This window comes from Trematosphaeria pertusa (genome assembly GCF_010094035.1).
Source record: "Trematosphaeria pertusa strain CBS 122368 unplaced genomic scaffold BU26scaffold_32, whole genome shotgun sequence".
NCBI classification, from domain to species: Eukaryota; Fungi; Ascomycota; class Dothideomycetes; order Pleosporales; family Trematosphaeriaceae; genus Trematosphaeria; species Trematosphaeria pertusa.
In genome coordinates, this window is record NW_022987243.1 from 76,408 (window position 1) to 101,286 (window position 24,879).

General features: G+C 55.2%; 11 protein-coding genes across 11 annotated transcripts; 4 read left to right on the plus strand and 7 right to left on the minus strand.

Moving 5' to 3' along the window:
- Positions 1-876: 876 nt before the first annotated feature.
- BU26DRAFT_512346 (uncharacterized protein) lies at positions 877-1,716 on the minus strand (the record flags this gene model as incomplete). The annotated part of the gene is made up of 1 exon (XM_033827366.1): positions 877-1,716. One exon carries the CDS (start codon positions 1,714-1,716, stop codon positions 877-879), a length of 840 nt encoding a protein of 279 aa, XP_033675317.1.
- On the minus strand, positions 1,616-3,074 carry BU26DRAFT_556932 (uncharacterized protein; the record flags this gene model as incomplete). The annotated part of the gene is made up of 2 exons (XM_033832408.1): positions 1,616-2,607; positions 2,817-3,074. 2 exons carry the CDS (start codon positions 3,072-3,074, stop codon positions 1,972-1,974), a joined length of 894 nt encoding a protein of 297 aa, XP_033675318.1. The 3' UTR covers positions 1,616-1,971.
- Positions 3,075-5,683: 2,609 nt separating this feature from the next.
- Positions 5,684-6,420, minus strand: BU26DRAFT_526107 (uncharacterized protein). Its single transcript, XM_033830666.1, has 2 exons — positions 6,325-6,420; positions 5,684-6,266 (listed from the first exon to the last, which is right to left on the minus strand). Exons 1-2 carry the CDS (start codon positions 6,411-6,413, stop codon positions 6,110-6,112), a joined length of 246 nt encoding a protein of 81 aa, XP_033675319.1. The 5' UTR covers positions 6,414-6,420; the 3' UTR covers positions 5,684-6,109.
- A 286-nt stretch (positions 6,421-6,706) lies between these two features.
- On the plus strand, positions 6,707-8,638 carry BU26DRAFT_238789 (CAF1-domain-containing protein). Its single transcript, XM_033820980.1, has 2 exons — positions 6,707-7,265; positions 7,427-8,638. Exons 1-2 carry the CDS (start codon positions 6,807-6,809, stop codon positions 8,483-8,485), a joined length of 1,518 nt encoding a protein of 505 aa, XP_033675320.1. The 5' UTR covers positions 6,707-6,806; the 3' UTR covers positions 8,486-8,638.
- A 724-nt stretch (positions 8,639-9,362) lies between these two features.
- BU26DRAFT_526109 (Brix-domain-containing protein) lies at positions 9,363-11,180 on the minus strand. The gene is made up of 5 exons (XM_033830667.1): positions 11,083-11,180; positions 10,258-11,025; positions 9,849-10,127; positions 9,612-9,671; positions 9,363-9,556 (listed from the first exon to the last, which is right to left on the minus strand). Exons 1-5 carry the CDS (start codon positions 11,159-11,161, stop codon positions 9,453-9,455), a joined length of 1,290 nt encoding a protein of 429 aa, XP_033675321.1. The 5' UTR covers positions 11,162-11,180; the 3' UTR covers positions 9,363-9,452.
- Positions 11,181-11,365: 185 nt separating this feature from the next.
- BU26DRAFT_526111 (glycyl-tRNA synthetase-like protein) lies at positions 11,366-14,400 on the plus strand. The gene is made up of 10 exons (XM_033830668.1): positions 11,366-11,666; positions 11,750-11,894; positions 11,943-12,744; positions 12,800-12,936; positions 12,998-13,128; positions 13,183-13,204; positions 13,259-13,491; positions 13,545-13,763; positions 13,816-13,857; positions 13,911-14,400. Exons 1-10 carry the CDS (start codon positions 11,439-11,441, stop codon positions 14,082-14,084), a joined length of 2,133 nt encoding a protein of 710 aa, XP_033675322.1. The 5' UTR covers positions 11,366-11,438; the 3' UTR covers positions 14,085-14,400.
- BU26DRAFT_589550 (uncharacterized protein) lies at positions 14,090-14,825 on the minus strand (the record flags this gene model as incomplete). Its single annotated transcript, XM_033834734.1, has 1 exon — positions 14,090-14,825. The coding sequence occupies one exon, from the start codon at positions 14,823-14,825 to the stop codon at positions 14,373-14,375; it is 453 nt and encodes a 150-aa protein (XP_033675323.1). The 3' UTR covers positions 14,090-14,372.
- Positions 14,826-16,665: 1,840 nt separating this feature from the next.
- On the plus strand, positions 16,666-17,745 carry BU26DRAFT_442928 (S-adenosyl-L-methionine-dependent methyltransferase; the record flags this gene model as incomplete). Its single annotated transcript, XM_033824527.1, has 1 exon — positions 16,666-17,745. The coding sequence occupies one exon, from the start codon at positions 16,666-16,668 to the stop codon at positions 17,743-17,745; it is 1,080 nt and encodes a 359-aa protein (XP_033675324.1).
- Positions 17,746-20,495: 2,750 nt separating this feature from the next.
- BU26DRAFT_589552 (uncharacterized protein) lies at positions 20,496-21,557 on the plus strand (the record flags this gene model as incomplete). The annotated part of the gene is made up of 4 exons (XM_033834735.1): positions 20,496-20,917; positions 20,948-21,249; positions 21,310-21,476; positions 21,507-21,557. The coding sequence occupies exons 1-4, from the start codon at positions 20,763-20,765 to the stop codon at positions 21,555-21,557; spliced, it is 675 nt and encodes a 224-aa protein (XP_033675325.1). The 5' UTR covers positions 20,496-20,762.
- Positions 21,558-22,105: 548 nt separating this feature from the next.
- On the minus strand, positions 22,106-22,972 carry BU26DRAFT_611751 (uncharacterized protein; the record flags this gene model as incomplete). The annotated part of the gene is made up of 3 exons (XM_033836084.1): positions 22,934-22,972; positions 22,737-22,879; positions 22,106-22,681 (listed from the first exon to the last, which is right to left on the minus strand). Exon 3 carries the CDS (start codon positions 22,628-22,630, stop codon positions 22,106-22,108), a length of 525 nt encoding a protein of 174 aa, XP_033675326.1. The 5' UTR covers positions 22,631-22,681; positions 22,737-22,879; positions 22,934-22,972.
- A 601-nt stretch (positions 22,973-23,573) lies between these two features.
- On the minus strand, positions 23,574-24,871 carry BU26DRAFT_470872 (PAP2-domain-containing protein). Its single transcript, XM_033825362.1, has 4 exons — positions 24,719-24,871; positions 24,600-24,656; positions 24,457-24,550; positions 23,574-24,400 (listed from the first exon to the last, which is right to left on the minus strand). Exons 1-4 carry the CDS (start codon positions 24,803-24,805, stop codon positions 23,685-23,687), a joined length of 954 nt encoding a protein of 317 aa, XP_033675327.1. The 5' UTR covers positions 24,806-24,871; the 3' UTR covers positions 23,574-23,684.
- Between the last annotated feature and the right edge of the window lie 8 nt (positions 24,872-24,879).

Below are 24,879 nucleotides of genomic sequence, written 5' to 3' on the forward strand. Positions count from 1 at the left end.
GAGCAACGAGTATAGGTATGGGCAGCTTCAGCAGCTGTTTTCGTGCCACTGCATGTTGTGAGACGAGTGCCAGTGCGAGCTGTTGCGTGAGCAGGGCGGCAGCAGAAGAGGGCGTGTGGAGAAAGGCGTGAATTGTGCTCAGCATCAGTGCTCAGTGCAGCACTCGCCGACGAGCTTAGCGTGCTGGCAGGGACCGGGCAGGCTGCGCGGAGCCTCGAGGGCATGGGTGGGCGTGCGAGGAGGAGGAGGAGTCGAGTAACGAGTTGCGGCGGTCGGCCTGGTGGTCAGTGGTCAGTGGCCAGTGGCCAGTGGTGGGGAGGGAGAAAACGGGATGCAGGGGCAGGAAGCCACTCAGCATCGCCGCACGACAGGCGGCCCGGCACAACGGCGCAGGGCAATATCTAACATTGCAGGGGAATAAATCCTACGCGTCCATTGGCCAATTCCGCGAATAAACGGCTAAATCGCGCTGCAGCAGCCCGCATTGGCCGCCGACGGGCCTCCCATCTGCCGTCCAAGCGTGTGCGTGTCGTGGAGCGAGCGAGGACGGTGACGAGATGGTGAGGCGACGCGAGGTTGGCCGAGTGCTGTGCGAGTGCGGTGCGAGTGCGGTGCGGGTGCGGTGCGCCTGGAGAGCGCGGGCGCTGGATGGGCACAAGTTGTGACGACGGTGGATGGTACCGGTGGACGGTGGACGGACTCTTTCCCTTGCCGAACGACATCCCGCCAGCCCAACAGCCGTCAGGCGAGCAGCGCCGCGCTTGCAACAGGGTTGTGCCTGTACAACACGCACGCGGTTGTTGTGTCCGCAATAATAACAATGTGCGAAGGAGTAGTGCGCGCGTCGGCGCTCGAGTCCCCGATGTTTAGTCTAGTCTACACGCACTGCCAGCCACCACCCATCTTGCCTGGCGGGAGAGAGGCGAGAGGCGAGAGGCGAGAGGCGAGAGGAGCGTCTGTGGCCTGATGTCTGCGTGAACAGCTGTTGCTGGGTCGGAGCAAAGGTCGACTTGTCGGTACTAAACACGGATACCCTACCCTCCTCAGACAGCGACGGCATGTTTCAAGAATCAAGCACCAACCCCACGGCCCAGAGACCGCCGCTGGACGCGCGCAGTTATCGTTTGTCCACGCCATCGGGACGAGTGCGCTACCGTTGCAATTCGAATCTGCTGAGGAGCACGCGGTGCCTGTCGTATTGTGCGACGCCGTCGGACGCGAGCGTCTTCTCTCTTCAGCCGCTGTGCAACAGACGGGGACGCATGGCGCAAGATTGCGTACAGGCCGATGCCAACTGCTCTCAGCAAAAGGGCGAAGCTTTGTCGACGGCCACGGGGAGGACCGAGCATGCGCTGAGCATGTCCTTCCATGCTCCTGGTCGAGGGATGCGCCGCCGTGGGGGCAGGCTTCCGCACATGCAGCGGCGCCGAAGAAGCACACCGACACCTCCCGTCGACGCGCCGTGTGCATCCTTTCGTGAGAGCCAAAGGTGCTGCTGGTGAACGATGGGTTGCTTTGCGGGACACGGCATCGACGGCGACGCAACCCAACCGACCAGCTGGCCGACTGCACCTCCAACCCATCATGCATGAGTACGACTCCGACGGCCTGGAACCAGATTTGATAGACTACAGTTCGGTGATGGTCGCAGAGCCAACGGGACGCCAACATGCTGCCACGGCCTTGTTTGAGCGACGGCGACGGCGTGGTGTGCATCCTGTACACGGTACCGCGCGAGCCTCCTCGTGGGCGCTTGTCAGCAGCGCACAAGGCAATATTCGCGCCTCTGCAGCGCTGAGGGCAGAGCGCTGGCTCCTATCCGCTTCCTCCTGCAGGTACGCTCCCAATTCCCGAACAAGTGAGCGGGAACCCCTGGTGCCTGCATTTTTATTTTTTTACTACTGCATCCTCCACCCATGCGTCGAAACAGCGGAGTCGCACCGCCCTCTCATCACTACTCCAGGGCTACTACTACTGCAACGCCTGCGCCAGTCTATTTTCGAGGACCCTCTTCGTCGCTTGATGACGTCTATTCGGCCCGTCGACTGGCGAATCAATCCGCCGATGCACCTCCTTTCTCTTTGCAACCGCGTCACTGCACATCCTCGCAGCCATCCTTTGCCAGCTAGCATGCGTCCATATGCCGCCGTCGTATTTGGTCCCATGTCCTCGCAGCTTCATTTTTCTGGCCAGCTTCAAGACCCGAGCAAGCCAAGCCGCTGACGCTTTCTCGAAGGGATCCCCGGTGCAACTATCTGTACAGCCGGACCGTCTCCATCTCACAACAGCCGAGCCTTCTGTCCGAGACTGCGACATCAAACACCTGTCCAGATGCATCTCCATCATCTCAGCTGGGACTCTCTTCGCATCATAGGTACGCTGAAAGCACCTTTCCATGCGCGCTCTTTCTACGACCGCGAGTCCGACCCGCATCCGTTGGCCGCAGTTCCGATACCGCGCCACAGCTGCATATTCAGGGTCCACCAAAGCGGCTATCCGCTTCTTTCTCGTCGCGTCGACTTCACTCGCCGAATCATGGCCACTTCTCCCCTTGCTACCTTCCACTCCCCTCGGTAGATTCTCGTCCTCGTACTCCCTTGCCCGTTGCTATCCTTTGCCCAGCTCACCACAGCTACGCTCCCGAGAACGGATCTAAGACGTTGCTTCTATTCTGGGCGCGCTTTTCGAAACAACGCTTCGGCGCAGGTGCCGATCGGGCGTAAACTCAACACTCCATCGTAGGTGATAGGGTTCCGGATCATTGCGATCCTGAGCTCAACTTATGGGCTTTCGAAAAGAACCATGTGTACCAGTACCCTGGTTTCTATCGATGCATCATCGTTCAGAAACATCCACCGGCGCGAGTAGCTGTGACCTTCCACGCCTTCCAAGTGGAGCGCTCTGTCTTGGGCGATTCGCGGGCGTGGCATCGGCTTGAGGCCAGCGGCCGCCACCACTAGCCATTCAGCCACGATATCATCCTTTCCGAGGAGATCCCAGGTCAGGTCGAAACCGACTAGCAAAAGTCCTGCTCTCTGACTCGCCCATGGTCTATTCGTTCTAGAGGTTTCCATTCTAACTTTCACTGTCATTGGCCCTGCTTTTGTCGGCCCTCGTCATGAAGGCCTACGCATCTTCGCCGAATATCAAAATAATCAACAGATGCTATGTCGCGAAGAAATTGGAGGGATATCATGCCAGCCTGCCCTGCTAGACGCTTCGTCCAGTATTGCCTCACCATCCCCTAAATGGACTACGAGGACTACACTCGACCACTTGGCTACCTCCGGATGTACGTTCATAGTTCGGTAATGTAAAGGCTACTAACATACCGCGGAACGACATCGGCCGGGTGATAAAGTTTCGGGGACGGCTGGCGGTTTCGCAGATCTCTGCGTGCGACTGAATCGTACGAAAACATCTCATGGTGCGGCGGCTAGCCGTTTCATCTCCCGATGTTTCTTTCAACTACATCTGGATCTCAGATGCAAGTGAAGAGCACCTCTCCAGCATGCGTCCCCGGCGTCGGATGTGCGGATGGTAGAACAGCACCTGCTCTTGCAATTTTGAAGGGCACAGCGCTCGGTCCATGAACAGCACACAGTGCCCATCGGCCCTTCTTTATGAAGACGCTCGCGATGAAATTTAGTCGGACCTTCCATGGCTTTGCGCCTCATTACCGTCCTTCCTCAACGCCACAGTTTCTGCCTCTGTCTGCGTCAACACCTTCTCTCATCCTAAAAATGATTTTCATGTTGTTACGTGGGCGCGCATTTTAGTGCACGTACACAGTGAAAAAAGGAAGAAATACGTCTCCTACAACCCGAGTCAGCGGAATTCCTCGGCCTGAGCAAGACGCTGCTTTCAAGCATGCCTTCCTATCCTTGGCCCATGTAGTAATTAATGCTCTAGAGGGCTACCGGTAGCCATCCACACTGCCACTGAACAGCTTCCATTTGCCACAAGATGTAACTTGTTGATCACCACTTTCGGAACCCACGCCTCACCCAGCGGTCGCAGTGCTGTCACGAGTATTTGCTATGCTGAACTGCTCCAATCCCTTTTACAGCAGCTCGGCAGTGGCGACTAGGATTTCGATCCTACAGACATCGACAACTGAACGACTTGGTTGAGAGCCGCTTGATGGCATCTCACTTGCATTTCGCAATAGTATCCCCTTTACAAAAGTCCCTGTCAGGCGTTTAGAGGAGCTTGGTACCGTGCTCCGGGGTTGTGATCCTCCGGGATTCGACTCTGCGCCTTGCCTTAGACTACTGTACTGCGGCTCACCGCATGACGCCATCCACATTACTGCAACGAACGGATGCGCAAGCCATATGCGCGTTGCGCTTACATCGACTTCCATACTTGACCCGGGACGTGGACTTCCGTAAGGGGCAAAAGCCCGCGGGCGCAATGGAGCTCAGTGGCGCCGACTAGCCCCTCCTTTGCACGCATGGGATGTCGAACTACCTGATCACCTCTGAGGCGGTCTTTCGTTCGCGTAGTTGAACTATCATCTACTGCGCGCGAGACGGAACGGCTCGGAAAGTGGATGTCGGACAGCGAATCCAATCAGTGTAAGCTCAGCCCCAGAAACAACAGGACAGACTCGACAGAACGCAACATGCTGATCATGATGGATTCAACGAGCGGTGCAGGGAAGTTGTGAAGATAGGTGGGTCCGCAAGAAACTAGTCTGTTCTGATGGTGATCGCAGGTACGCTTCAGGTCGCTATCTTTGTTGCATCATACCGTATGGTGGTTTGCCAAATTGATCGAGACGACATGTCCGAGATAGACAAAATGTAATGCTTACAGCTTCCCTGCACCTCCAACCCGTACGAAGTAGCTCGTCCTACAGGACACGTCGAAATTAGCTCTGGTCGTCCGTGTTCCACCAGGCGCTTATTATTTGGCTCAGATTCACTGTCACAACTTTTCTATCCTTGAGCTCCTTAGGACTTCCTAGGTGTTCGATTACGCATATCGGCCCGGATCTTGGGAAGGAAGCTGTCAGAATATGCTCGTGTAACTCACGACTCACCGGTTGGCGCTTCCACATCCCCCTCCTCTCGGCTTTTCTCCTGCATAGGGTCTGGCAAGAGGGAGCGTCCTATCACGGCGGATCCATCATCTTCTCTAAGCATACAAGGTCACCGTCTGCTTACGCTCGCCCCAAATACACCCACACCAGTCAACCTCGTCAGCAACGTTTCGCGCACGCCTTGTACCACAATAAGCCCTGCCTCGGCACTCGTTCAGTTACCGACCTAAGGAGCTAATCGCACATTTCCGGGTCTGTGGTTGAAACTGCGGCTTTCATCAGCTGTTGGGTGGTTAATATATGCACTGTCAGCGTGCGCGCGTAGGGGTGAAAGTTTAGGAATCCTAGTGCTCTTGCGTCCTAAGTATGCGGGTTGAGACGCATGTTTCTGAGCTCGAGATGGGTATAAGGCACCCGTGTGCAAGTCAGATGTTAGGCGGGAGGCGTTGGATGATGAACACGATCAGCCGGTTGTGGCTTATTTTAGGTTCGGGTGAGACGGTAGAGAAGGGGCTGAACGGGCAGCTTGGAGATGCGAGGATGGTGGGGATGATGGGATGGGTGCTGTTGTTGCTTTGTCAGGCTTGATGACGTTGGGAGAGCAAGGCCGGGCTGGGCGTATATCCTTCCAGGGGATGCAGTGTTGGTCAATCGTCTGCCTAACGGTACTTTGTACTATGGTGCAGCTCGTGAGGTCTCCATTTTGTCTGTTTAGCCTGCTGGAGCTCCTCGGAAAGTGGCGCCCTCCTCGCTGAGTACGGCGAGCTCGTAGATGCTTCGCCCGCCCATCCAAAGATACTGTAGAGCCAGCACTCGGCGAGTGCCAACTTGCTTCACTTTGCTCCACGATCCTCTGAACGAGTCTGATACTTCTTTGTGAGAGAGTCCCAAAAGCGTAGCCAGGCACCAGGTCCGTGGAAATGGCTACATACTCAGCGCAATCGCAATCGAGCACGACGTCTTTTGATAGCACTGTGTGGTATTCCATATATACAGTCCCTTCACAGTGACGAAAAGCCGAATCAACCGGTACGCCCAAACGTTCATCTGGCCATCTCCTTCTCACGTAGTCATGTCATGGTGTCCATGCTCATCCTTGAAGAACAGAGCTTCCGCCACGCAGTATCCGGCGAATGCGACGGTGGCGATGCCGAGGCCGGGGAAGGCGCCCTTGAAGCGGTTCCATCGTGTGAAGGGGCCGGTGTATCGCCAGGCTTCACTATGCGGGGCTTAGCATTGGGGGGGGCCTTATGGAAATCAAGCAAAGGGAGACACACTATCGTGCCCAGGGGTCGCCTCTGGCGTTCGCAGATGCGGCAGCGAACTTCTTGGGGTCGAAGCCGGTGATGGAGGGGCGTGGTGCCATTGTGATGCTGCCGGTGTGGGTTAGCGGCGGCTGTTGCAGGTGCTGTTGCAGACGGGAGGGCCATTGAGGCACTGGCACATACTGTGGAGGCCTCAATCAACGACGGCAGAGAGGCAGCGCGGTGGCAGGCGATGGCGTGGTGTTGGAGCCCGCGTTGGAGCGTCGCGGACGACGATGGCTTGGCGCCAAGCATGGCCGCCTTTGACAACTTTCCGCCCGATCCTCCATCCGCCGCCGACACCCTTCACCCGCGCTATTCCGTTAACCCAACTTGCGAGTCCAGCGTCTGTCTGCGCTCCACGGCAGCCTTCTCGCGCCCCTCCCACGCCCCGTATGCGCAAGCCCCCACCGCGTCCGAATCCGACACGAGCTCTCGAGCGATAGCTACCCACGATGCCGCCGCACGGGGGCCGCTACCCCGGCCACAACCTCTCCAACCCCTTCGCACACCTCGGAAACCCCATGAGCCAGCAGCAACAGCTCCAGCAGCAGCAGCACCAACAGAACATGCAACAGCCCGGCTTTGGTGGCGCGACCCCAGGCCACAACCTCAACCTCTTCGGTCACAGCCAGAACAGCTTCCAGTCGCACGCGGGACTAGGCGGAGGCATAGGCGGCGCTGGGCTTGGCGGAGCAGCCGGGCTAAGTGGTGGGACCGGGCTGGACGGTCAAGAAGCGCGCATGCGTTTTGCTCAGGGTGCTCAGCTGCAACAGGATGCCGCCATGGGCCGCGGGCAAGATGGCGCGAAAGGCCTTGCGGGACAGCGGATACGTGACGTCTGGAGGTCGAACCTGCATCAGGAAATGGACCTGTTGCGCTCGCTCGTCGATCAGTATCCTTACATCAGTATGGTCAGTATGCCTTTTTCATTCGAGCCGGACAGGTTCCTTCTACCTGGGGGCCTGTCTCTGATATCTCCCTCTTCGAAGGCTATGATCAACTGTGGCTTGCATCTCGTCCTTGAACACGACTTGGTATTTCATGGCGTCCACGACGCTCACAAGAAACGTAGGACACCGAGTTCCCCGGCGTCGTCGCCCGCCCCATCGGCGACTTCAACTCAAAAGCTTCCTATCATTATCAGACCGTGCGCTGCAACGTCGACCTCCTCAAGATCATCCAGCTGGGCGTTACCCTTTTCTCGGTACAAGGCGACGTCCCTCCGTCACACCTCGACGCTTCAAAGCTAAGCTATCAGCCCAAAGCAGTGCAGCAATACGCCAACAAGATCATTGTGTGCCCTTGCACCTGGACCTTCAACTTCAAGTTTTCGTTAGAGGACGACATGTACAACGAAGAGTCCATCCAGATGCTAAAGAAGTCTGGCGCCGACTTTGAGAAACATGCTAGCCAGGGCATCGATCCCGAGGAATTCGGCTCACTCCTGATAACGTCCGGAATGACGCTCACCGAAGACGTCAACTGGATATCTTTCCACTCCGGCTACGACTTCGCGTACCTCATTAAGATGCTTACTTCGAAGGCACTGCCCGAGGATGAGGAGGCATATCGCAAACTCGTCGAGATATTCTTCCCGCGGCTGCTAGACGTCAAGTACCTCTGGCGGCACGCGAACAACCTCGTGCGTCGGGGTGTGATAGGATCGCAAGCGACCAACATATTGAACAACCTGGGCACTAAATCCGGCCTCCAAGACCTCGCTGATGAGCTGGGCTGTCAGCGCATCGGAAATTCACACACCGCTGGCTCAGACGCATGGCTCACAGGAACAGTGTTCTGGGAATTGCGGAAGAAAATTTTCGACGGCCAGGTCCCCGAGGACATGAACGGACAGATGTGGGGTCTCACCGGCGTCGGACCGCCCGCCAGCGCAACCGCCCAAGCCGCCGTGCTCGCAGCCCAGGGCGCTCAGAATCTAGCCGGCTACCAGGGCATGAACGGCGGCATGATGTTCCACCCTGGCGCTACAGCCACACACCGTGCCGATGGACCCAGCACGCCAACAAGCCACCCCGCTGGTCTCGCAACAACGCCCGGGCCGTCTCACGGAGGTATGATGACTCCGGGGGCGACGGGCACGTTTGGAGAGTTCAGATATGGTGGCAAGTAATTGCGCTATGTCCGGCTTCTTTACTGAACGTGCTGCGCAGGCCCGCCCGCTATGGGACGCCCATCGCTGACCTTGTTTTCGCCAACACCTTTGTCGCTGTCACAAGCAATGCCGTCGGTTTTGGTGCAGGCAACTCCGTCGCCCTTGTCGGCAGTGGCACCGGAGTTTATTCCGCCCGAGCGGGTGGTTTCTAGTCCTTCATCGCCTACTTCAGGACCTCCGGATCTGTCTTTACCCCGGCGTCCTCCATTACCCAAAGGTTGGTCAATACACCCGAGCTTTCATTCACACCACCCTTCGATGTGATGATATTGGACGCTACCCCCGATGGCATACGTCAATATTGCTTAGGTATACTTGGGCGTGGTTCCGTTTGGCGTATAGCTCTACGTTCTATTGTTAAAAGCACACGTCATCATTGCATTTCCCTGGCGTCGTATGGGCTGCAGGATTCGGTGCGGAAGGAATCCCAGGGACAGGTGGCTTATCGGCACTGTTGACCCGAGTCTTTTCTTCCGCTTCTTCTTAGTGTGTAGTATGGTGCTTATACTATAGGTTGTTTATTCTTCTAAGGGCTTAGTGGATTCTGCGTACGTCATGTTGGGTGATGTGATTGTGGGTCGAGGAAGAGTACGGGATGTACTGTGCAAGTGCGGCCTGGGCTTGTGTGGAGATGCTGAAGGACTTCAGACTCACTTATACAGATGGGGGAAGGCATAACAGGGCTTCGCTTTTGTACCTAGTTATTCAGCTGTCTTCTAACCATCCTCGGTGTCTTTCGCATGTTCTCTGCGCTCAATAGCCCTCTTCACCACGTGCAGGATGGGCCAGTTGTGAAAAGGAATTACACAATTGGAGAGGCGCTTCCAGGATATATGTTTTCGGAATTGGATGGCATGGGTTAGGTCTATCTCTTGGCTTGAATTTTTCATAACCCCCCGCCCAACATGGTGCAGCCTATTTGAGACTACATGTTGAACCTCGTCCTCTGCTTCTCCATGCCCGCCTTCCACTGCCACTCCTGTCCGCTCTTCCACTGTATGCCTCTGTCTACCCTTCTCAGCTTCAAAGCTACAATAACATTAGCGCTCGCTCTCACTTCATCCTCCTTAGGCAGGGGACTCACTAAACCTGGGGCCGAGCTCCTGCATGCCCACCTTGATGCTCTCGACTCCTTTTACCGGTTCTAAGGGTTGGGGAACAAAGTCAGCGCTTCTTTTCGCAGTGAAACGTGTAAAAGGTACATGTAAGTCTCATTCAGGTGTTTGCCATATCTCGAGACACCCCTGATGCAGGGCATTCCAAACAACAACTGCATACACTTTGACGAAAGACATGCAGTGTGTGCTAGGGGGTTACATACTGCCATCTGTACCAATGACGCTCTTCTCTGTTTCCTTCTTATCGCGGAAGACATATCTGTGCCGCCGGAGGAAGATGTAGTCGCGCTGGTTGTGGAGCGTTACGACGGTGCGGCCGATGAGCTCCGGCTGCTGGGGGTAGAGACCTCGGAAGAGGTGCGCTGTGAGCAGGCCGAGGGGCGTGCGGAAGTTGTTCAGGATGAGCTCCGGGATGAAGCCTTGGTCTACGCCGTGGCCTGGAAGCTTCTTGCCTTCGACCCAGTTTGATATGCTGAAGTGGACTAACAGAGTTAGCGCAGTCCTCAAAATGGCACGAATGGTTGACAGTGTCTCCATATGCAACCTGCGGTCGCGGCCTCGACGCCGGCACTTGGACGAAGACGTGAGTTTTGTACCGGGAGGCGTACATACAGTGTGGCCCGGAGGGCAGGATGACAATGTCTAGGCCGTCTGGTTTCTTCTCATGGTGCGCCTGCATTAATATGACGAGCGCGGTGTAATCTCTTGCAGAGGCAAACTGTGCGATCTCCCTGACCGAGTACTTGTGTGCATGAGCGTGAGCCGTCCGGCGGATATAGGTGCTGTTCGGAAAAAGAGTGGTAAGGACTTCGGCTTCAGCGTGGAGGCTCGAGTGCAGCGACGTCGTTACCAGTATCTTAGGTTCAGGCGGCGGATTGAAAATTGCAGGGAACTTTTGCTTGAGAAATTCGGGAGAGAGCTCGAGGTTTGTCGCGGAGGAAGTTGTAGGGCTGGAGGCGCGATTCGGTGGGTCCGGTTTCCGTTTCTTCGCAGCGGACGAAGCCGGGTCCGACGCATCGTCTTCCGCTTCCGAATCAAAGCCCAGCATGCTGTCTGCATCGCCGTCTTGCTCTCGGCTCTCCTCATGCCCCGTCTCTTCATCGCGCCGCCTCAGCTTCGCCAGCGTGCCGTCTTCCTCGTCGTCGACCCCGCCCCCGCCCTCTGTCCGCTCAGCTGCCGCTTGCTCTAGCCTCCTCCTCTTCGCTAGCCTCTCCACATCGACGACCCAGCCCAGCGCATCCTCCTCGTCGCCGAAGGCATCCTCATCCCACGCCCGCTTCGAGTCGATCGTGGCCGGCACATTTCTCGCCTGCCGTTCTGCGCGGAGCGAGAGGTCTTTCGCTTCTTCGCGCTTCCTTCTGAATCGCTCATCGCGCTTAGCTATTAATATTGTCAGTGTTGGGGCGGTGATGTATTCCGCTCGCAGTTATCTCGTACCTGCTTCTCTTGCTTTCTTGATGGAGAGAAAGGCCGCTTGTCTGCGGAGCTTGTTCTTGGGTTTTAAGCCGACTGGCATTCCCGAGGACTTAGATGCAGCCATGCTGAAAGGCAGCTTCCCATGCAGGCAGGAATTGGCGATGCTGTCCGGAGGGTTCGCTGTCCTGCACATGCACTCCCAAAATTTCGGCCAAGACGAGGGTCCAGCCGGAGCCTCTTTTCTCCGCGCCGAAACCGTCCCACGTTTGGAACCAGTCAGAGCGCGAGGAGTCACAAACGTAGCTCCATCTGTATATATTGCATCTTTCCCCCGCCAGCCCCCGGCCTCCTCTGGCACACAGGAGGGCAATCCGTGCATGCGCCAGCTGTCGAGTGTGTTGCGCGCCAATTGCTGCTCTTCTTTCCGCAAACCCTTTCTTCGTGCCCCGCCCGGTCGTGTTTATCCCACCCAGAGCTTTGCGACAACACCTGCCCACCGCCGGTTCCAGCTCCCCAGGCAGAAGAGGGAGGCCGCCATGGCGCACGACATGACCACGCTCAAGGGCAAGCCCTTTGACAGGGCCTCGCTCGAGTCTCTCATGAGAGTAAGAAGCCACACGAGCAACAGGCCCCGCCTCTGGCTCTGGCAGAGCTCCGGCGTCGCAGCAGCCATGTTAACAATCCGCAGCGCCGCATGTTCTACACCCCCGCCTTCGAAATCTACGGCGGCGTGTCCGGTCTGTACGATTACGGGCCGTCGGGCTGTGCCTTGACCAACAACATTATCGATGTCTGGAGGAAACACTTTGTCCTCAAGGAGAACATGCTTGAAGGTGGGGCGCACGCGACAATAGCCCAATCTGGCTTCTGACATGGCGCAGTGGACTGCACGATGCTCACCCCGTACGACGTCCTCAAGACCTCCGGCCACGTAGACAAGTTCGCCGACTGGATGTGCAAGGACCCCAAGACGGGCGAAATCTTCCGCGCAGACCACTTGGTCGAGGAGGTACTTGAATCGAGATTGAAGGGCGACAAGGAAGCCCGAGGCCAGAAGGTGGATGTGGACGAGGAGGACCCGAAGAAGAAAAAGAAGAAGGTCAAGAGCATCACCGCAGTCAAGCTGGAAGACGCCGTTGCACAGGAATACGAGGAGGTGCTGGCGAAGATTGACAACTACAACGGCGAAGAGCTCGGCCTGCTCATGAAAAAGTACGACATCAGGAACCCAGCGAACAATAGCGAGCTGCTTCCGCCAGTGTCGTTCAACTTGATGTTCCAGACCGCAATTGGTCCGTCCGGACACATTCCTGGCTACTTGCGTCCCGAAACCGCTCAAGGCCAGTTTCTGAATTTCCAGAAGCTGCTGGACTTCAACCAGCAGCAAATGCCCTTTGCTTCCGCCTCCATTGGCAAGTCCTTTCGAAACGAGATCTCCCCGCGCTCTGGTCTGTTGCGGGTCCGAGAATTCTTGATGGCCGAAATCGAACACTTCGTGGATCCCGAGGGCGGCAAAAAGCACCCTCATTTTGACGAGGTCAAGGATGTTGAGCTTGAACTCCTCAACCGAGAGGTTCAGCTCGCCGGCAAGACTCATGCCGAGACGACTAAAATAGGTGAGGCTGTCAAAATCGGCCTCGTCGATAACGAAACGCTCGGATATTTCCTTGCGCGCATCCAGCTGTGAGTCAACCTCTTGGTATAGATCCTGGAGGCCTTCTAATCGCCCCACCACCAGATTCCTACTCAAGATAGGCGTTGATCCCAAGAAGATCAGATTTAGGCAACACATGGCGAATGAGATGGCGCATTATGCAACCGACTGTTGGGATGCGGAACTCTTGACGTCCTACGGCTGGATCGAATGTGTCGGATGTAAGCCAACCTCTTGGTGCGAATATCAACCGAGACATATGCTAATTGTACGTTACCTTAGGCGCAGATCGCTCGGCATACGATCTCACCGTCCACATGAAGAGGACTGGTGCGCCTCTCGTAGTGCGAGAACCGAGGAAAGAGCCACTCAAGGTCGAGGAGTGGCAGTGTGATATCGACAAGAAGAAATTCGTAAGACGATCCCCTTCTACGAGTACTGATCATTTGCTAATCGTTCCGCCGTAGGGACCCAAGTTCAAGAAGGACGGTATGTAACTTGGGGTACTGACGCCTTTTCTATCACCTATGCTAATTATACCAGGCAAAGCAGTAGAGGCCGCTATCGAGGCCCTTTCGCAAGACATGCGAGAGAAGCTTTCTTTGGATCTCGCGAGCGAGGGGAAAATTACTATTGATGTCCCGGCTGTCGGTGATGGCAAGGTCGAAGTGCCGAAGGAGCTGATCTCTATTGAGAAGCGGACACGGGTGGAGAACGTGAGGGAGTACACACCGAACGTCATTGAGCCATCATTTGGTATTGGCCGTATCGTCTACGTGGGTTTTGGATTATCACGTCTCACAGGCCGCTCACTAACTCCATCGCACAGGCTCTTTGCGAACACACGTACTGGACGCGTGAACAAGACGAAGCACGTGGTGTCCTTTCGTTCCCCCCAACTGTCGCCCCAACAAAGGTCCTCATCGTACCACTGAGCTCCCACGCCGACTTCAAGCCGTTCGTACGGAAGCTGAACAACAAGCTTCAAGATATCGGCATCAGCAGCCGGGTGGACGACTCCGGTGCTTCGATTGGCAAGCGCTACTCGGTAAGTCATGGTGCTTGCCGTGTTTCAATAAGCACGTGCTAATATAGGACAGCGTAACGATGAGCTGGGTACGCCCTTGGGCATTACAATCGACGTGAGTATAGCGCATGTTGGCACAGCATCATGCACGAAGCTGACATGACCCAGTTCCAATCCGTCAAGGATGATAGCTTCACCCTGCGGGACCGAGACTCGACGCAGCAAGTCCGGTCCAGCCTGGACGAGATCTGCAAAGCCATTTCCAATCTTGTCAACGGCACCGAGCAGTGGTCTGATGTCGCGCAGCGGCTGCCCAAATTCGAGGGTCAGGAGGTTGACTAAATGTGTGGTCTCCGCGAGGGTTTCAAACATGTTTCCACGGATACAGGAAATAGACGGGCGAAGCGGCGGGATGGAGTACGCATTACAATTTCTGGACATGTATTAGAATATCATCAGTTCGAGCCAGAATCATGAGGGCATTCGACATGGCACCATGGCATGTTAGCGGGCGCGTCGTAGGAGGCAACGGGCAACCGCTCGAGTCCATTGCGCCTTCCTAAAAGACGCTGGCCAATAGCACGCAACGCCGCCCCACGCTGTAATGGACGTCTTCACCGTTCAGCAACCTCAACACTTTCGCGCCCACTCCCACGTCAAGCCGTTCATCATGTGCGACGCCTCACCACATGTCGTGCACCCGTCCCCCATCGACGACGCGCTCAGCGGACGGGCACAGCCATAGTCGCCGAGATTACGCATGCCGGCAACTGCAGGTCGGCCGTCATTTCTCGACACACAGAGCAACAGCTGGCCCCTCGGCGTGGCATTCGGCCTGCTGGGAGAACGAACGAAGGTGGCGGCGACGGCGGCGGCGGGTGAGGGCCCGGATCCGCGAGCTCTCCGGCCTGCAGCGCTGGAGACAGCTGGCAGCGGGAACGTTCCTGTGCAGCGGGCGGCGAGACCCAATCGTTTGACAAATGGCGGCATGCCGACTCCAAGAGCATGGTTGCGCGCTCGGATGCAAGAGTAGTGGGCGAGAAGGATCCTACCGGCTCCAGCAAAGTGTGCAACCCCGGTCATATCTGCGCGGTGCGGAGGTGAATTACAGGGGTTTAGCGGGACGGCATGATCGCCAGCGGGCCCCACCGGCTCCACCGTTCCAGCCTCCTGCATCTGCATGTCTCCTTTTATGCCCTTCCTCTGTCGCGCGCCGCCGTCTACACACTACGCCCTCGAATTGTCAGCATTCCGCAACGACCGCAGCGCCTATCCTGCCCAGTAGGCTGCGCAGAGGGGGTCGCATAGCCGGCCCACCGTCGTACACAGCACGCCGGGGAACAGAACCACACAGCTCCCGACAGAGTGTTTGCTGCGCAGCCTGCAGGGCCGTAACAAGCCAGCGGGCCCTCACCTTGCTCCGGTGGCGTTACCTGCATCCTTAGTTTCAGCAGACGGCCGTCGTAAACTTCGTACGAGTCCTTGCGAAAGCTTTGCCCACGCCCGCCCGCCCGCCCGCCCGCTCGCTCGCTCGCTCGCTCATATTTTCCGGCATTTCTCGCCTGCACAGTGGCCTGTCTCGGTCACATTTCGCACATCATCACCTCCAACCCGGCGGTACGGTTCGACTAAGTCTTTCTAGAAGCCTCAGGCCCTCTTCTTATTTTGACGACATACGTGCATCCTTCTGCAATCCTCAATCCTGCCCTTCTTGAGAGCGCGCCCGCCGAGGGTCCGAGGTTCCGTCTTGTGCCCCTGCCCCTCTTCCGCAGACGACGCAGGCAGCCCTTATATTGCGCCTGACGTTGCGGTGCAGAGTAGCGGCCGGACCTCGCTCCGCCGCTATAGTCGTCTGGCTATATCCCTCTGCCATTCCTTCTCGCTTCAATCATGAGGGTCCCTGCATCAGGCTTTGATTGCTGACTGCGGACTGTCAAACTGCGGACTGCAGGAGCTTGTGACCTGGTGTCCGGGAGCCGTCTTCATTTGATGCTAGGCCGCCGGGATATGCTTCCCCTCTTGCACCCACGCAGCTGTCGCCCTGCAGAATTCGTCTGTCCATCCGCCCGTATCCATTGCAGATCGAAGCCTCTTTTACTAGGGCGTACCGCACAGCCTGCCCTTCTCGTCTCATATTATACCGTTCTTGTGGCATAGTGCGTCGACGCTGCGTGTTGGCCCTCGGACGTGGTCGCAAAAGGAATTCCACCAAGCGCCAGGCAGCCCGCCCACCCAAACACGTCGTTGGCACGCCGCACCGCTGGGTCAGGGATCAAATTACTGCACGCTTGGGTCGGCGGTCGACGCCTCATTCACACAGAGCCTTGCGCATACTCCGTGGATCCTGGGACCCCACCACGCCACCAATCAGAGGGTTGTCGCCTACGAACTGCAACCTCAATTATCCACGCCCCTTTTCCGGAGAACGCGACCAAAATTCCCAGCTGTCCGGTGGAGCCGACGCGACCGCTCCGGGAACTGACTATTCTTAAGTCAATAACGCCGAGGCACGTCGTTGGGAGTGCTCGCTCGCCGTTCGTCTCGTTCCCGGTCCCAGTCCCAAGGCCATGGAAGAGGAGCCGCCACCACCCGACGATCCGGCAAGAGATCACACAACTGCACAACACAAGCGTCCCCGAGCGAATTCGGAAAGCTCTACCTCTGCGGAGTCTCTGTAAGGCCCCTTTTTCTAGTGCGCTACATTTGGCAACTTCTTGGCTGCCCCAATCTCCCAACTTTCGTTTTGTGAGCATGTTACACTACACCTACGCGCTCGCGAGCCTATGCGACGGCCCCTTTGTGCATCCCTCTAGCCTTTCACGAATTACTGATGCATAGCAGCGAGTCTACTCGCACGTTGCAGTCGGAAGACCTCGAATTCGTGCACGAGAATGGCCGTGTGTACGCAAACGACAGCTACTTCATGCCATGCGATCAGCCAGAACAAGACCGCCTGGCCCTTCAGCACCAAGTCTATCTCCTTGCCCTAAAAGGCAAACTGACTACCACGAGAATAACTTCGGCCACCAGGCGGATCCTGGATCTGGGTACCGGGCCAGGATATTGGGCCGTCGCCATGGCCCAGCAGTATCCCCACGCTGAAGTAGTGGGCGTCGACATGGCAGTATGGGACATTGAAACAACTGAAGCAGTCGCACCGAATGCCCGCGTGACGTGGGAGATTGACGACCTCGATGTCTGGGGTGTGGAACCCGAACTAGACGACGTGACTCTAAGGCTGGAGCGCTACAACCCATATCGCGACCACGCCAACCGCGAGCCGCTCGACTCCCCCGCGAAGCAGAAAACAAAAGCGAGCGACTCACAGACCCATACGCAACCTCATACGCCATCGGACCCGTCTTTCGACCTGTACTCGCTCGAACCTGAAGTGCAGCCAGGCTGGCATTTCAGCGACACGTTCGACCTCATACACATGCGCAGCATGAAGGGAGTCTTCGCGTACTGGGAAGGCGTCTATGATGAGATATACAAGAACCTATCGCCAGGCGGCTGGGTCGAGATTGCGGACTACGACATGACGATGCCCAGTCTAGAAGAAATGGCCGGCATCGAAGAGTTTCCATTCCCGGCCCTCCGCAAACTGTACCTCGGCGTCATGCAAGCGTCCTTCAAGAGCGGTCGCCCCATCGGCACATACTACATGCACCCAACATACCTCGAGGATGCGGGTTTCAAAGATGTGCAGACGACATACGTCAACGTGCCGATAGGGCAGTGGCCCGAGGACGAGGAGCAGAGAAAGATTGGAAAGCTCTTCCTCGTCTCTGTCATGGAGATGTTGGAGGCAAACCTGCTCCGCCTGTTGACGGTGTGGGGCGATGCGGAAAAGATATGGAGCGTGGAGGAGGTCAAGGACGAGATCGAGAGGGGGAAGAAAGAGATCCTAGAGTGGAGTCGCGGGCCGGATCGGCAGGGTAAGACAGAGGGTTGGTGTGCGAGTTTTAAATGGATTGTTGGGAGGAAGAGTAAGAACGCTTGAGGTCCGCACGAATTGGTTGTGGAAGAGGAAGAAGGGGACTAATCGACGGCGTGATGGGAGGACAAGTGCTGGCGGGAGCACCATACAAAAGGCGACGACGTCTATGACATCAAGATCATGTAGATGTAATGCGGTTCGGATGTGTTATGAAGGGATGAGCTCTTGATATACCATTTTGTGTTATGTCTCTATAGTGCGAGCTTTCAGCTCGTCCCTTTCTAAACAGCCACTTTCCGTGTTATGATGACTCGCGTAAGTTTCTCTACGAATACGCCACCCAGTACACTCACAAACGTAGACTCACAACGTAGACTCACAACGTAGACTCCAACATTCGGTGGCACCCTGGTACCACAGTTGATGAATCACTCCGCAAGGCTTGACTCTTCGAGCGAGTAATTACGAGTATAAATACTGAGTATCGATCTACCACACCGCAAGCTCCTTCTTCCTTCACATCCATCTATCTAAGTTATATACAGTTATACCCTTCGTTACCAAAAAGACAACGTACACCTGTCGCAAAAAGAGAGCCAGCCTTCTTCCACCAATATGTCCTCCCGCGACCCTTCCACCGCGAGCGCGGCAACAGCGCAGAGCGCCGATTCAGCTGCTGGCCCTCCATCCAATGCCTCCACGCCAAGCCTTGGGAATTCTCGCAACAATGAGTGGGGGCTGCTGTCGGCGTATTTGGAAATGTGCTTCTGGAATTTATATCAATGGGCACAACTAGAAAGGCGACAACGAAGATACAAAAGCGAAACAAGACAATGAGCACCGGCAGTGGAAATCATTCGAGGAGGACCTCACGAACAAGCATTCCGCCTTGGTGCAACTTTTCGATGACGATAGGAATCTCGCCAGGCGGCGAAAGGATCTACTTGAAATAGGTCCACGGCATTAGAAGGACGACGAGAAGAAGGGGCAGTTTATGTTGTTCTTTCACGAGGTTGTTATTGCTGCTGTGACGAAAGAGTTTCTTCAGGACGAGGATCGGGTGCCGCAGGAAAAGAATTTGAAGGAGCGCTTGAGGGCCTTTGCCAAGCTGAAGCATAGGGATGTGAAAGAGTGGTGGTATCAGAAAGGATATAGCGAGGAAGAAATTGAGTTGGAGTTGAAGAATGAGGCTAGTGATGAGGAGTAATGCGGGAAGGAGCTGTAGGGCTTTCGGTCTTCAAGGGATTTATTACTGAATACTGCCTATTCTTCTCTTCTGTCATCTTTCTTTGAGTCTAGAGGATGTTGAATGAAGTATTTCCAGCACTATGCGCGCTATTGCAGTGCCGTGTCTGTCTTTCCTTGTCGCTAAGCTGGCTTATTTCTGTGTTCCCCGTCTCTGCGTTCTGGCAAATAAAACAAAACAAAATTGCAAAAAAACCCACTCCAAGGACAAGCCTCAGAGTCGAACTCATAGCCTGATGCCAGGCTACGCTCGCAATCGAGTAGACTACGAGAATGGGTAACAGGAAAGAGGACGAAACTGTGGATGACATATCGGATATGTTGGAGTATGGTAGGTCCTCAAACCTCACCACCCACAGCCCGCAAGTGGGCACCCGGTATTACAACCTAACGATGTCGTGTGCTCAACCAACTGAGCCAACCGAGCCGCCTGCAAGACCCGCCGTTAGGTGACAACCCTGTTTGTTCTATGCTGGGTCTTGGGATTTGTTTGGATTATATAGAATAATAAATTGAGGATAGAGGTTTTAAGGTGAGAGAGGAGGGGTATTGTGGACGGCAAGCGACGGCGGAAGGTGAAGGCCGACGAGCGGGATGGTGAGGGTGTGACGTCGTTGTTTTGCTGCTCTATCGCTGCGCTGTTGCCGCAGCCGCGGTGGCGTGTGGAAGGCACGTGGTGTGGCTTAGAGGTATTCAACGCTCTGGGAAACATGATAGTGGTGGCTTGAACCCTCCCTGAAGAGCTCCACGCTGGCGTTTTCCCCATCGTGTCTAGGTAAGACCCTGGGCGGAAACAGCTCTGTGCAAAATAGTCCCCCAGGGAGCGGTATCCAACCCCCCTCGTCAGGCCAGCTCTTCAATATCGTGAGTCGTTTGCATGGTTCCGGACTTTGTGGGAGTGGTGCAGTGACTCTGGCCAATATTACGCGGGAACCTCACCCATCTCCTTTCGAAATGCCGATGCTATCATGACTCTCCCATGCAAGCCTCCTCATCGGCGTCGTTCATGGGGGAGCACATACTCTCCCAACTCTTTGCTTCTGCGTCTCCTCTCACTCTTCCTTCGCTACCCCCTTGTCTCTCGTACATGCGGGCTCTAACCACAATGCGATCATTTCGCGGAGGTAGTTCGATCGAACTGTGTTTCTTGCTTCGGTGTATTTAACGCCTAATGAAGGAAGACCATCGCAGTTGCCGTGCTCGAGTGGTCCGCGCGGTGTCGTACCACTAAAGTCAGCAGTCAAACTCATCGCGGTATCTCCGAAGCTGGGGTGAGAATGCAATCGACTAGAATAAGCGGGAGGTAGGACGTGTTGCAAGCAAGTGTTCATAGAGCTAAGCTAAAAGAGGAAGGTGATGTGAATACATTCGGAATCGCCGATTCTCGAATTTCAAGGTCCCATGGAAATTGACTACCAAGCCCAGCATTTTGGAAGTGCAACTTTACCTGGGGAAGTAACTTTGTGCGCTCCACGACCTGTGCGTCATGAATCACTGAACACTGGATCTCAATAGCACATCACCCGTGCAGCTCCGACCCCGCGTTCACGACTCTGGGCGGACCGCCATACGGTCTCTAAGCTGTACGATATGCTTTGTTTGTATTTCGAGTGACCTCTCTATGCCGACTCAGAGACAAATCCTGATAGTCGAACGTCTTTGCTTCTCTTATCGTAGTCAGTTGTGCTCCGGAACGCGGTTCCCGGAGGTCGCCGCCATTCTCGCTACCACGCTTCCTTTCCTCAAACAACCCTTTCTAAACCGCCAATGCCATTACGATATTCGCTATCTTCAATCAAGGTCTCCCGGTATCCATTCAATACTCGTCGCCCACCATGGCCTGGCAACAAATTCAAACTGCGGGGATCCCGCAGAAGACCTCAAAAGCCACGGAAACAACGACATACCAAAGCTCTAGGATGGCCTCTAGCAGTTCAACAAGAGCGACTTCGAGGACCTGTGAACGCGAAGGGAGATTCCGCAACGCTTGGTAGGAATTGCCAGGCTCCTGCATCTGCAGTGTGATTGCGACTGCACACCCGCTTTGTTCAGAGCCAAACTCCTTACGGGCCTCGGAAAAGAAACGCGGGACGACACGTGGCCGAAATGCTGAAACGAAGCCGCCAGATGGTGACCAAGCTTTTGGCCTGAACGCATCCGCTGTGCTTTCGAGCGCTGAATGCATTTCAAAAGTGGAAATGGACGAGCCCGGCAAAGTGTTTAATCAACGAAGACGAACCGCTTCACTTTCGCCTTCTCGTGTACAAAATCTTCCTGAGAGAAGAACCCCTGCGTCACTTGGTATCCGGGCGGAGCCGTCTGGTTTGTGACGAGGCGTCGTCCTTTTCAGGTATTTGATCATGTATATGCTGACATCGAAAGATGTCACTCCGGGGAGGAAGCGAGGAATGGGAGGAGAAGCTGAAGAAACTCGAAGAGGTAGATCTCAGCAACCATTACTCACCTTTGGTGATCTTCGGATCTCCCATGCATCTACTAACTCGGGATCGTGGACTTTAGATTCCGAATCACCTCCCTCCAATTCTCCTGTAAGTAAAGGACAAGCATCTTGTCTATAGCCCCCGCTTTCTCGCCGAATTTTCCTGGCATGGTGGCGAAAGGTTGTATAATTTCTGACTGGAGATGTAGTGTGCAAAGTGATTAATGGGGTTAATGTACCGTATGTCTATGCGATAGTGGCAAAGAGCTCGAGCATTTTATAGTCATATCGTCGTTTGAATCATTGAAGGAATCCGCATTAGGAGTCATTGAATGAGGAATGTCACTCACGCATCCAATGAATTGAGTGATTTCTCTCAATTGAAGGTAGCAGTCATGGCGTAGATTTAACTTGAGCCGTCAAGCGATCGTCCCTTAGCCCGCTGCCGCAATGAAAATGAATTCTCTGTCCCGATTACAATGGCGAGTTTCGGGATGTGGTCAATGGACCGGACGGCGGCCGGCAGGAGGCCGTCAATACCCGTACCGCTATAGTTACGGTCGAAAGCAGTACCCCTCGAACGGGATAAAGTTCAACAACTCCTACTCAGCTACCTTCCCCGTTTGTTTTAAGTACCCAGCCACTAGCAGTCCTACCATTTCAAACGCTGGCGCAGAGCTGGATCGCCTAGGAGGACATGAAGATACGCCGACGCTGGTAGCCCTCCTTGCGCAGCAATCAGCTGTTGTCAATGCGATCTTGCAACGGCGCGCGATCTTTCAGTGCAATAGCCTCATCGTTCGGTGGCTCGGATGATGCATTCGTCGCGAGAATGCTAGTTCCGAAAGTCTTATTCGATGGCCACGAAGATGCGCTACCGCTTCTTGACCTGTAATACTTCAGTGCTCGGCCCTGGCTCGCTGTCTGATTCTGCCTGAAAATTGGACCCAGCGTTGGAAGACTGGCCGTGATATCTCCGATCCAGACTTCCATTTCAGTAAGCAAGCCAACATCCAATGTACTATATGTAAAATCTTCGTTCCCAGTAGTTACAATCAGGCCGAGGCGGGTAATGTTGATTATGCAAATGCTGAATCCAAGGCTGAGAAGACCGACAAGACCAATCTTCTTACTCATCTTGATGTGCCATGATAGCAAGGCCGGCATGGGAGGAATGACAATGGCGAGGTCCAGGACGATATTTACGGCACAGAAACTAATCTCCTGTTCCCTTATGCCTCCACAGGGCCGGTCGGGGTTCATGGGATTCCATCGTCTTGAGATTGGCTGGCATATCGCGAGCAATTGTTGATGCTGAAGAAAGTGATTAGGAAACTGGGTGACGTAGTAGAGGACTACAGTCGCGTACAGTATGTATGGCGCATATCGGAGAAGAGAGGCTCAGCCAGAGCTAACTGACCGGTGAAGAAAGATGCCCAGGTAGAAATGCAGAAGTGAAAGCTTGAGCAAGGTCATCGCCGAGATCTAGAGAAAGCCTGAGGCGTAGAAGATCTAGCAGTAACGTTAGTATGTTTTGCGATCACACCGTATTGTTTGAAAGGATACCGTGTTTTCTCATTTTCTTTGTATACACGCAATCGAAAGAGATTGCGTTGCGCGGGGAAAGATTGCATGTCACTCTTGAGGGATTACATATATAGAAGTGACACTAGTTCCTACTACCCATCAGGTTAAAATTTTCCGCACTAAAACTAATATCGCCCAGCCAAGCATGTTGCGAGCCTCGGTTCCCTCAGTACTATATATTAGCATTATCGAGCTTCTTCTCTACCTCGTCCGCCCTAGCAAGCTGCGGCGGAGTCGCTCTCTTCGGAAATAATGCACAAGAGACCCCGGGAATGTGGGTACAGATGGCCAAGGTACTTCAACCAATCGCGCCTTCCAGCAACAACAGCTACGACAGCCATTGACTGCCTTCCTTAGCCTTGTCCAAAAGGGCTTCGGGTACTGATCGAGCTGTTGTACTAGCCCCCAAAGCACGTAATCCGCAGGACAATACATGGTATCTACGTATCTCGATGAGACATGCTGGAATCCTTCACAGTTCCATGAGTTGTTCACCATGATCTCGGCACGGATGATTGACATTCACGAGGACTGGCCAGCAAAACCGGAGATCGACGAGTACGGGGAAAGCGTTATGGAAAATATGGGCATGAATCGAGATCATCAGGAGCGGATCTGGCCCAGGGGTATTCTTCAGTTGCGTTCAAGAAGGGACAATTCCCACTCGGGAGTCACCAGCTGCTTCAGGAGCTTTCAAAGGAGTGACTAGGCATTATACATCTGAAAAGCCTTATCTCCTACTATTTAGAGGTCTTGTCTCGCCCTCGTCATCGCCCTCATCAAAGTCATCTAGCTCATACTCCCCGGCACCTCTTATCCTCTCCTCCTCATCCTTCAGCTTTCCAAGACCGTTCGAAGAATCCGCAGGATTCGGATACGGCGTCGCGCACTTACTACTTCGGAGAGGGGGATAGTATCTCCTGTATGTGTAATAAGCGACTAGGACTCCCAGCAACGATCCGGTCGTGACATCGTAAACATCGTGTCGATAGTCTTCGCAGCGGGAAATAGCGATCAGAGCAGCCCCTAGCAATGGAGCAAGCGCAAGAAGGACGCGTGCGAGATCGGTGCGTGGCCGAAAGACGTGACACTGGCCTGCAAGGAATAAGGCGAGGTAGCCGAGACCGCTGAACGAAAAACTGCTATGACCGGACGGGAAGCTCCTCCAGCCGTCGTGCAGCACATGATAGTCCTCCTCGGTGCATACCTCGTATGTGACTAGCTGATGCCCTGGTGTCCCCGGCTCGGGCTTGCATCGCGCAATGAGATCCGGTCTCGGCCTGCCCACGGCGTTCTTTACGAGGTCGGTTATGAAGAGGGTCAAAATAAGGGATATGAACCACCCTAGTATCGTGACGTGCGCTTTGTGCGCCCCAGGCTGGAAGAGGAGTGCCCATGCTATGAGGAGGCCGAGGGGGACTGCGCCTGCGTAGATAAACAGCCATGCTACGACCACGATCAGCCTCCAAACGGTATTATCGGGCTATGTAGGCGAGACGAACGAACTGGGACGCGCTCCACTTCGGCGTGAGGGTATTGTATAGCGAGGTTGTCGAGCGAGAACATGCGGTGGAAGGGTTCGGCAAAGAATTGAATCTGCGACGTCAGCAGGGCTTTCCACAGTGGCCCACGGTTCTCGGCGTACAAAGATCCACGCCGTAACAAGGATCGCAAGGCCGACATAGTCGGAGGCATAGGTGCGCTTGAATCATGGTCAGTCTTTGGTACCTCGCAGCATGCTGGCTCACTAAGGACGGTACTTGCCTGCCAGAAGCGCGCCGCAGCTCCGACGAAGCCTTGGGATTGGAGGAGATTGTTGCGCCTGTGCGACGCACCCGCATGGGCAGGCATGACTGAGGCACTCACGCTGGGGGGGACATTGCGCGGAGGAGCGTTGGCGGAATGAAATGTGTCGACTCTGCCGT